Source organism: Otolemur garnettii, unplaced genomic scaffold (genome assembly GCF_000181295.1).
Source record: "Otolemur garnettii isolate 467f Iridium unplaced genomic scaffold, OtoGar3 scaffold00052, whole genome shotgun sequence".
Classification (NCBI taxonomy): Eukaryota; Metazoa; Chordata; class Mammalia; order Primates; family Galagidae; genus Otolemur; species Otolemur garnettii.
The window spans coordinates 3,582,786-3,594,406 of record NW_003852447.1 but is presented as its reverse complement, the minus strand read 5'-3'; the positions used below and the strand labels follow the sequence as shown (position 1 = coordinate 3,594,406).

General features: G+C 42.5%; 1 protein-coding gene across 1 annotated transcript in view; it reads left to right on the top strand.

Annotated features, from left to right (window-relative positions):
* Positions 1-5,297: 5,297 nt before the first annotated feature.
* PSMA6 (proteasome subunit alpha 6) overlaps positions 5,298-11,621 on the top strand; it is a 24,039-nt gene continuing 17,715 nt past the window's right edge. The window contains exon 1 of the mRNA XM_003791969.3: positions 5,298-5,566. Within this exon, the coding sequence (XP_003792017.1) occupies positions 5,491-5,566 (76 nt within the window). The 5' untranslated portion in view covers positions 5,298-5,490. The remainder of the gene's footprint in view (positions 5,567-11,621) is intronic.

Here is an 11,621-nt window from a genome sequence, read left to right as displayed (position 1 = left end):
GGAATTCAATATCTTATCAGAGAAATTTGACAGAGATTAAAATAATAAAAAAGCAGAAAATCTAGAGTTGAAATATTCAATTGACAAAATAGAAAATAAATCACAGTCTCTCAGCAGCAGAAGTGATCCAGATGAAGAATTAGTAAGCTCAGAAATGGGCTATACAAAAAAACAAAAAAAACAAACAACAACAACAAAAAAAAAAAAAAAAAAAGAAAACAGAAAAATTAGCCAGAAGTGGTGTGCATTTGTCCCAGCTACTTGGGAGGCTGAGGCAGGAAGATCACTCTAACCCAGGAGTTTGAGATTGCAGTGAGCTATATGTTGATATCAGTGCACTCTAACTCACCCAACAGAGCAAGACCCCATCTCAAAAATAAAAAAAATAAAAGGAAAAGGAAAAGATACAAATAGAACTAGGTTCTGGCTCTTTGCAAGTTCTCTGAGGAAGTTCTAGATTGGTGAAAGTCTGTCAAGAAAGCTGAGCAGAGCCCTCTCTCCCTCTCACTGTTCCCCTGAGCTGCGACATCACTAGCTCTGTCCATGCCATAGCTGCCTTTGAGGGACCCTTAACATCAGGAAATCCCAACTCCCCTGAGATACTCTGTGTTGCCAGTGGCCAATTCACAGAGCATTATGTTTCAATACCTGCTAAGATCATATGGGAAAGAAACAGATAAAATTCTGTACAGAGCATCTTAAGCTAAGTGCTCAATTCTTATCTTGTCTTTAAATGCTATATGATTCAGGATGTTTGCAGTCACTGGGAATCTACACTGCCACTTTATACCTTTGCCTTGTGGGTAACCCCTACCTTCCACCTACCTCCACCCCCAGGGGAGAATGTGGGCCTTGCCAAATTGAGGCCCCCAGGAGATTTTCCAAGACTCACGAGATGTCAAGTCATCTCTAAAACTTTTCAAAAAACCAGAAAGTCATTTCAAAAAGTCTAGTTGGTGGCCCCATTCAGAGGAAGATCAAAGTTTCCACACAGACATAGCAATTCTGCCCCACAGGCTTGAGTTGAAGCTGCAGGAGTATTGGTACTCTGACTTCGGGAAAGTCCATCTGGGTGCGCAGTTTAGCTGCTGCCTGGCACCCAGTGGCATATTTTCATAAAGTCAGCTGCCAGGGGATTTCCCTTTGTAATGGAATCAGCAAGTGGTCTGTCTTTCTGAAAGGTTTCCCAGAGGAATTCATTTGCCTATGTGGAAAAATCTCAAATTCTAGTATAAAATCTCTGATCTCTTAGGGTTTGAGATTTTTATTTCACATTTATTCAGAATCTTCTTTTTTTCTTTCTGGAGACAAGGTGTCTTCTGCCCAGGCTAGAGTGCAGTGATGTCATCAGAGCTCACTGCAGCCTCAAACTTCTGGGGGTCACGTGATCCTCCTGCCTCAACCTACTGAATAGCTGGGATTACAGGCACATGCCACCACACCTGGCCCATTCATTTATTTTTTCAGTTAGAAGCAAGGTCTCCCTATGTTGCTCAAGGTGGTCTTGAACTCCCAGCCTCAAGGGATCCGTCTTTCTAGGCCTCCCAAACCAAAGTGCTACAATTACAGGCATGAGCCACTGCACCCAGCCACAAGTCTTTTCTAATAAAGAAAAACAATTCGGCTCGGCACCTACAGCTCAACCGGCTAAGGCGCCAGCCACGTACACATAAGGTGTCAGGTTCGAACCCCCAGCCCAGACCCGCCAAAAACAACAATGACAGCTGCAACCAAAAAATAGTCAGGCATTGTGGCGGGCGCCTGTGGTCCCAGCTACTTGGGAGGCTGAGGCAAGAGACTCGCTTGAGCCCAGGAGTTGGAGGTTGCTGTGAGCTGTGATGCCATGGCACTCTACCCAGGGGGACAGCTTGAGGCTCTGTCTCAAAAAAAAAAAAGAAAAAGAAAAACAATTCATAATAGGAAACCCAAATAGTAAGAATACATGCATATTCAATGAATGATCTGAGTCCTTATTTCATGCTAGGAACTGTTTGATGTTGAGGATACAGTAGTGAGCAAAACAAATGTGGCCCTGCCCTCAAGGAGCCTGACGCTCTAATTCTAGCTTTCAATTTGTTTGTATTGAAAATAAAGGTGGGCGGGAGGTGCCTGTGGCTCAGTGAGTAGGACACTGGCCCCGTATACTGAGGGTGGCAGGTTCCAACCCAGCTAGGCCAAACTGCAACAAAAAAATAGCTGGGCGTTGTGGCGGGCACCTGTAGTCCCAGCTACTTGGGAGGCTGAGGCAAAAAAATCGCCCAAGCCCAGGAGTTGGAGGTTGCTATAAGCTGTGTGACACCACGGCAATAAAGTGAGACTCTGTCTCAAAAAGAAAGAAAAGAAAGGTGGGCTCAGCGCCTGTAGCTCAGTAGCTAGTGCGCCAGCTACATACACTGGAGCTGGTGGGTTGGAATACAGCATGGGCCTGCCAAACAACATTGACAACTACAATAAAAAGTAGCCGGCCGTGGCAGGTACCAGTAGTCCCAGCTACTTGGGAGGCTGAGGCAAGAGAATCCCTTAAGCCCAAGAGTCTCAGGTTGCTGTGAGCTGTGACTACACTGCACTCTACCCAGGGCAACATAGTGAGACTCTGTCTCAAAAAAAAAAAAAAAGAAGGTGATTCCTTTCAGGAAATATCCTTAAGGGTATAAACATTTTAATACTCTTGAGGATAATTCCTGAAGGAATCACCTTCATTTTCAATACAAACAGATATACCATCCAGAATTCCATGCTTCTTTCTTCTCAACCTGTGTGTCCTGACCCCTTTGTAACAATGAAAATACATTGCAGCATTAGGAAGGTTGAGAACCACTGCAAAATGCAAACTCAGGAGGGGATCAAGATTTGTTTGAATGTGTGAAGTAATGCTCACAGCCTGCAGTGTGTGTGATTTGAAATATCCCATCGCTGCAAGGCAGTGGACATCCAGAGCCACGTTTATGTGGGAAGCAAAGGATTATGGCTGTGAAAAACATTCCTCAGTTGTTCTCTTTCTTTTTATTGTTTTTAGTTCAATGTAACAATCACATATTGAACACATGAGGCAAGCCCCACGTGGCATAATGTAAGAAAGATACAGAGATGAAAAGCACCCTCCCTCTGCCCTGTCAATCTTTGGTGAAGTCCAGACACATAACAGTTTAAGTTAAAACATTTAATTACTAATATTTACCTACAAAATATCATTTCATTTGGTTCAGGTTAATAAAGATTCAAATTATATGCAATGGACATATGGGGGGAAAGAACAACAGATTTGAGCTTCTTAGGAGAGGAGATGGGAACGTGGTGGTCCTTTCGAGGGCATGGGGGTGTCTGAGGTATATTCAGGCAGTGGAGCTACGGCAGTGCTATGGAATGCAGCCCTTGAATAAAAACAGGAGGATGATGGCTCTGCACCTGTAGCTCAAGTAGCTAGGGCACCAGCCACATACACCAGAGCTGATAGCCCACCAATGACAACTACAACCAAAAAATAGCCAGGCGTTGTGGTGGGCACCTGTAGTCCCAGCTATTCAGGAGGCTGAGGTAAGAAAATCGCTTAAGGCCAAGAGTTTGAGGTTGCTGTGAGCTATAACACTGCAGCACTCTACGTACCAAGGGCAACATAGTGAGACTCCATCTCAAAAAAAAAAAAAAAGATTTCTACAAGGTTTGAGCTCTGAGGACCTGGAAAGTATCAGCATAGAGCTGGCTGTTGAAGCTATGAAACTTGAGTTCATCCTCCTAGCAGCTTTATGAGAACTTTTTATTTCTGACTATTCAGGCAAACTGTAGGAATTATAGTACAACAGACTCAAAATCTGAGAAAACATTATAGAGCTATAATGCCTGGCTCCGGCTTCCTGAGGCCCTTCCAGTTGTTGCATTGTCCTGGGCTGTCCTGAGGTTTCTTCTCTAAAGAATAATTGATCACTTAACCTCCCAAAGTCTGAGAAAACAAAAGTATGTACTCAAAAGGTCAGGCGAAGTTGGTCCTGAGAATAGGGACCTGAACCAGAAGCCAGGGACAACTTTGATCAGTGTTTCCATCCTGGGAATTAGCCAGCATGGAAAGTACCCTATGTACCAGAGATGCTGTTTGCATTTACTGTTTTCTTAGCCATGTTTCAGTTTGGAATTTTATTTTACAGATTAATAGAAATTTATTTTTTTAAAAACACTCTTGATAAATTAAATTTCTTTATGAGTGTCTTAGAAGTTCGTTTTTTGTTTTGTTTTGTTTTGAATAGTGAGCTTAGTGGGGGGCCGCAGCTCAGTCGTTAGGGCACCTGCCACATGCTCCAGGGCTGGTGGGTTCGAACCGCCCCAGCCTGCTAAACAATGACAACAACAACAACAAAAAGGAAAAAAGGCAGGGCGTTGTAGTGGGTGCCTGTAGTCCCAGCTACTAGGGAGGCTGAGGGAATAGAATCGCTTGAGCCCACGAGTTTGAGGTTGCTGTGAGTTTATGAGGCCATGGCACTCTTCCGAGGGTGACAAAGTGAGACTCTGTCTCAATAAAAATAAAACACAAATAAATAATACTGAGTTTAGGAAAAACTATATTAAAGAGGTTAAGAATCCCTACTTCAGTGTTTAGAGTAGGCATTAAAGGGCCAAAAACCTTGCTGTATGTGGCCTTCCTGGTGCACAAAACCTCAGGAAGAAATACAACTGACTGGAGTGAGCCCTGGGGTAAAATCGAAATAAGCACAATTTTACAATTTGCAAAGCCACCTGCTGTTCTCCCGGAGCTAGCTCGCTCGCCTGGAATTACTGTCATTAATCCGCCCAACACCAGCTAGCTATGAGCCCCACCCCTTCGGTTCCTGTTATTTATCAATCGAGGTTGCTAAACCTCAGGATTCCCCTATCAGCCATACTTCAGCCTCAGCTCTACTTTTAAGAGTAAAACTTGTCAGGGCTGTTGGCCAAAGGAAATTCTTGCCTGGCTAGAAAAGCCTGTTCTTTCCAGTGGCTACTTGAACCCGGTCCCTTCAGTGCTACTGCACCTGCGATGTATTTCCCTCCAAAATAGGAAGGAAAGTGGCGGGTAAGGTTAGGAAAGCAAGTCAGCAATCTAACCAGAAAATGGCTGCGAGGCGCCAAAATTAACGACAGACTTGTTGATTACACGGTCTATTTAGGTCACACGGATAACGCAAATCACTACTCTGGGCCCCCAGCAAACCTTTCCGTCCTTCTGTGCATTCTCCAGACGAAAGCCCTAAACCATCAAGTTTGCCCTGCATTTTCAACCTGTCAGAGACCAGGGCCCGGCGCAGGCGCGCTGCGGAGAGAACCGCCCGCCCTCCAGGGGCGGGGCCTCGGAGGGCTCCCTGTGCTCAATCCGGCGAGAGAGCCGCGAGTCTGGTGTGCGAGAGCGGAAGAAACTCGGCCAGTGCCCCGGAAGCAGTCGCTGCAACTTCCGGGGGTGCTTTTACGCCTGGTGCGAGAGCTCAGGGGCCCAGGTACTGTGTTTGAAGTAGTAGGTGCACCAAAATGTCCCGTGGTTCCAGCGCCGGTTTTGACCGCCACATTACCATTTTTTCACCCGAAGGTCGGCTCTACCAAGTAGGTGAGTGAGCCACATCCATCTATGGTCCATCTGAATTGCCCTGTCATGGTATAGCAAGCAGACGCAGCCAGAGTTTAGCCTGGGGGTAGAGCAGGAACACAGCTGGGAAGGCATTAGGGCAGAGGCAGGTTTGAGTCCTGTGGTGCTCCCACTGCTGTCTGGAGGCAGGGATCGGAGGCCTGAAGGCTGACGGCCTGGCTCTTCGGGGAGAGCGGCCGCGCTCCCTGCACTCAGTAGTTGGGAAGGTAGGGCTATAATTTCTGGCTCCTGCTTCCTGAGGCCCCTCCAGTTGTTGCATTCTCTCCTGGGTTGGCCTCAGGTCTCTTTTGTAAAGAATAATTGATTTCTTAACCTCGCAACTAAAACGCCGGCTCTCCGTTTTCCTTTGTTTGCAGCATGGACTTCCTTGTCCTGTGGTTAATTCAGAGTCTGCGCTGTGCCAGACACTGTGCTGGTCCTAGGACATACTAAGATGAATGTTACACTTTCTCCCATTCTGAGGCTCACAGCTTAAAGGGAGTGACAGGCACCTAAGCAATCGGATAAAAAGAAAAATGAAAAGTGTCGATTTGCAAGTAGTTACAGAGTTCAAGACAGCTTTGGAAAACTGATAGATAAAATTGAGAGCCATTCATTCTAGGGCTGTTCTTGAAACCGGCATCCCCTTTGGTTATGATTATGAACCAAACCTTTGACTTCTTGTAAAGAATTTAGTGCCAGGAGAGGCTTATTTACATCTGGTTCATGATGGTTGGATTTCTTAATGAATTTAGTATCTCGGTGCCTTGGCAAGGATAGTAATGTAATCTTTTGTGCTTAGAAATAAGGAGAGTATTTGACCTCTAAATTGTAGAAATAGTGAAAGTTAACATGGAATGAGACTGGTTAAGTGTATTGCTACATACTGTATATAATGTAGTGAAAATCAACACTATTTTGGGTAATTCTATAGCTCTTGTAATTTATCCCAAATTGAAAAATACAATCAGAACAAAGAGATAACTATCCTCAAGGAATTTTCATTTTTAGTACTTCATTCCTGAATTTTAAATTTTTTTCTATATTGGACTACTGCTTTGAGTGTTCTATTTCATAGTTTTTGATAATGGAACAGAAAAAGTCAGACTGAGGAAAAGTACACTGAGTCACACTTCTGTGTACTGTATGTAAAATCTAGCTATAAAGCATAGTTGTAATGCTTCCCAGATTTGGTGAGTAAAAAGGCCAGATAGGGTGGTGTTATCATAGTTTTAAAAAGAACGTGTGGTTCAAAACTGGTTTAGTATCTAGACAGAATGATTTTAATCTCTGTACATAACGCACTCCTTCTGTTTTTCAGGTCATTAATTAGACATTGTTAGGAAAATGAAAGTGAAAGAATAGTTAATGTGAGCAAGCAGTATAGTGGTGAAGAGTTTAGGCCCTGGAGCTCTACCCACATTAATATCACTGCTCTGCTCCATACTAGTGTGACCTTAGCCTTTGTTGGGCTGATAATAATTCTTCCTTGTATGATTGGAGAATTAGATAAAACAATATATACATTGCTTAGCACAAATGCACAGTAAATGATATTAAGTGCTTGATTCTTTGGCTCATTTTTTTTGTCTGTTAGGTTAGTAGCTCTAAACTACTAGTGGTATCTACATGGAATATTTCCCTTTCTGTGGGTCCCTTCATACTTAGTTCTCCAGTAAAATATATGCATATAATCTTAATATTGCAAATGCTATTATAAAGTTTGTAAATGCTATTATAAACTATTATAAAAGTTTATAAACTTTAGAATGTTCCAAGGCAAACATATGAGAATTACAGAGTGCAAGTTGTTAATTTTGACAGTGGAAAAATAGTATAACAAAAATGGAGTGATGACAAGGGGAGAAAAGATTAATGGGAAGGTAAGTATGCTCCTCACTGTCCATACTTGGAACTCAGAAGATGAATTTTGTCTAAAGTTGATAAATCAGAAAATAGACAAAATAAATTTAAAGTTGCAATGCTGACCATAATTATAAACATATCTGTATAATTATACTATCAAGAGTGTTTGCTCCCAAAGAGTAGGGAGAAAGACATATTTTTCAGTTTATACCCTTTGGTAACTATTGAAATAGTTCTCTTAAGTATGCAAGCTGTATGTGTGTTAAAAATTGTAGAGCACTTAGTTTTGAAATCTAATTTCAAGAATTGCGTGAGTTAGTAGTGGAGAAACTGAAGTGCTCATGGGCCAAATCCACCCTCTTTCTACATGTTGATTCTTTACTGGATAGGTCTAGCAAAGGAGGAAAAGAGTAGTTGTTTGGATTTGCCTGCCAGGTAGACGCGAGTACTGCTTGGTTGCTTCTAAGAAGGGAGCATGGTGATAGAGAGCTCCAAAGAGATGGACTGGTAGAGACTGATTGGAAATAAATGGTTTTGTGTACTGAAGCCAGGTTTCCTAGGTGAAAGTCCTTGCTTCACATCCAGTATGAGAACTTTCTTCATCTGTAAAATGGAGATAATCCCACTTAGCTTATAGAGCTCTAAGGAAATGATCAGTTAATAGACATAAAATACTTAGAACAGTACCTGGCTATATAGTAAACACTCAGTGTTTTAGTGAGGGATACTGTCTAGAAGAAACAGTGGCTGATACAAATGGAGTCAAAAATTTCACTAATAACCTGAGATGTACTTAACTATTTGACTCTTTTGCAGTTGAAAAAAATTGTTTGTTTATTTATTGGGGACAGAGTCTTACTCTGTCGCCCTGGATAGAGTGGCATGGTATCATAGCTCACAGCAGCCTCACACTCTTGAGCTTGAGAAACCCTCTTGCCTCAGCCTCCCAAGTAGCTGGGACTATAGGTGTGTGCCACAATGCCCAGCTGGGTTTTTTTTTTTTTCCTTTTTTATATTTTTAGTAGAGATGAGATCTCACTCTTGCTCAGGCTGGTCTTCAGCTCCTGAGCTCAAGCAGTCCACCCACCTGGACCTCCTAGATTGCTAGCATTCTAGGCATGAGCCACCACTCTCAGCCTATTTTATTATTTTTTAACATTTATTAAGCACTAATGACCAAAGCACTCTACCAGGTTCTGTGACTACTAGAGTCGCCCATGCTAAAGCACAGTGGTATGATCACAGTTCACTGCAGCCTCGAATTCCTGGGTCAAGAGATTTCTAATAGCTAGGACTACAGGCACATGCCATCAACCCAGCTGTTTTTTAATTTTATATAGAGACAGCATCTTCTTGTGTTGTGGTGGCTGGTCTCAAAGTCCTGGCTTTAAGTGATCTTCCCCCCCTTAGCCTCCCAAAATGCCAGAATTATAGGTGTGCGCCTCTGCACCTGGCTCCAGCATTCTTATTTTAAAGCAGTGTTTCTTGGGCCAGGCATTGTGACTCACACTTGTAATCCAGCACTTGGGAGGCCGAGGCACATGGATTGCCTGTGCTCACAGGTTCAACACCAGCCTGAGCCAGAGACCCCGTCTCTAAAAAATAGCTGAGCATTGTGGTGGGCGCCTGCCATCCCAGATACTTGGGAGGCTGAGGCAAGAAGATGTCTTGAGCCCGAGAGTTGAGGTTGCTGTGAGCTAAGATGCCGTGGCACTCTACCAAGGGTGACCAATTAAGACTCTGTCTCAAAAAAAATTTAAAAAAGCAGTGTTTCTCAACCTAGATTTCTCATGTCCTCCTTGAATCTGAATTAAATGCATGCTCGTGTGTGTGTGCACATATGCGCGCATATACATTTATAGACATGCCAAACACATAAGTGCATATATAACTATACAAAAAAGTGACAGAATCAAACACTGCTATTCAAATCTCATATTCTACCAGTGCCAAAACAGTCAAATTTTCTCTATAGAGTTCGACAAGACAGAATTAAAATTTTTTTTCAATGTCCAAGTAAACTACTATAGAAAATCATATAAATATTAAATGAATAATTGATTCATTAAATCACTTATGTATGGTAAGTTTGGTGTGATACATAAGAGTTGTTTTTTTTTTTTTAATAGAGTCTCTATTGCCCAGGCTAGATTGCCATGGTGTCAGCTTAACTCACAGCAACTTCATACTTGGGTTCAAGTGATCCTCCTACCTCAGCCTCCTGAGTAGCTAGTACTATAAGTGCCCAACATGATGCCTAACTAATTTTTCTATTTTTAGTAGAGACAAGGTTTTGCTCTTATTCTTACTCAGGCTGGTCCCAAACTCCTCCAGCCTCAGCCTCCCAGAGTGGCCACCACACCTGCCAAACATCCCTTTGTTTTTGTTTTTGTTTTTTGTTTTTTAAGGCAAGCATGGAACAGAGTCTATTGAGGAAGAAAGAGGTTTGTGGAGTAAGAGCAAGACGTAGGCTTATAGAACAGGGTGCATTTGCCACAGACAATAAACAGGCCTCCATTGCTAGTATCCTTTGTTTTTTATATTTTTTATTTTTATTTATTTATTTTTTCAAGATCCAAGGCTCACTTTGTTGTCCTTGGTAGAGTGCTGTGACATCATAGCTCACAGCAACTCCAAACTCTTGGGCTCAGGTGATTTCTTGCCTCAGACAAAGTCTTGCTCTTGCTTCGGCTGATCTGGAACTCCTGAGTTCGCAATGCACCCTCCTCAGCCTCCCCAAATGCTAGGATTACAGGTGTGAGCCACCACTCCCGGCCATCCCTTGTTTTTTTAATGAAACTTTATGGAATGTATAGATCTCTCAATTCATTTGTTATTTTTCTAGCTTATATTTATATCCCAAAACTCAATACAGCATCTTAAACAAAATTATAGGTGGGAAAAGTCTTGATTGATACTAATTGGTAGCCTGACAATTAGGTGTCATCTATGCTGTTGTTTGCATCACAGTCTGAGCTCCTAACACTTTGAACATTGTTTCGTTGCCTGTTTGTCCTCAACATTTTGCCTCTGTACCTTTTATATTTAGCCATTTTTCCCCTGAAGCTATACAAATGAATCTTGGTAAAGTTGGGAAAGTGCTAGGGAAAATTGTAGAGAAGGAAGGAAAAGCTAGTAAGAGATTACTGTGGAAAAGGCATGTCTGCATACAAGACAGCTATGTATTAACCATTTTCTTTGTGAGTGAAGAAGCAATGTACATTCTGATGTAGTGGTTTGTTCTAGGTGGAACCATATGAAAGTGCTGGTGCTCTGACTATTTTTTGTCTATAAAAATGGCTGTTTCATGTGGTTCAACCTAACACCTATAAATAGATGTTTTACTTTGTATTTAAGTTAAAATTTTAAAAATTGAGGACTTTGAGTTAAATGTGATCATTAATTTTTCCCATTTGAAAAATGGGAAATGGGCCATCAGTCTCCTATAGTTTTAGACATTCAAGGACCAAATTACTGAGGTTAACAAAATAGTATTTACTAGTTTTGTAAGGTTCTGAAATTTTAACCCAAACCACAATCTTCAGTGATAGAAATAAAGGTTGTTTTTTGTTTGTTTGTTTTTGAGACAGTTTCACTTTGTCACCCTTGGTAGAGTGCCGTGGCCTCACAGCTCACAGCAACCTCAAACTCTTGGGCTCAAGTGATTCTCTTGCCTCAGCCCCCAAATAGATGGGATTACAGGCACCTGCCACAACGCCCAGCTATTTTTAGAGGCAAGGTCTCACTCTAGCTCAGGCTTGTCTTAAACCTGTGAGCTCAGGCAATCCACTTGCCTGGGCTTTTCCCAGAGTACTGGGATTACAGGCATGAGCCACCATGCCCGGCCAACTTGTTCATTTTCAGACACATCTTTGGGAGAAATAGGCATTTACAAGTATGGGTCCAGAGATTTAGGTAGGTTATAGCTAGATCCATGGTACAGGAAAAATCATCTAGGCATAGGGAGAAATACAGGGAATAACCATATTTAAGGAGCTAGCTGGGGTGGCACCTGTGGCTCAGTGACTAGGGCACCAGCCCCATATACTGAGGGTGGTGGGTTTGAACCCAGCTCCAACCAAACTGCAACAAAAAAATAGGGCATTGTGGCGGGCGCCTGTAGTCCCAGCTACTTGGGAGGCTGAGGCAAGAGAATTGCCTAAGCCCAAGA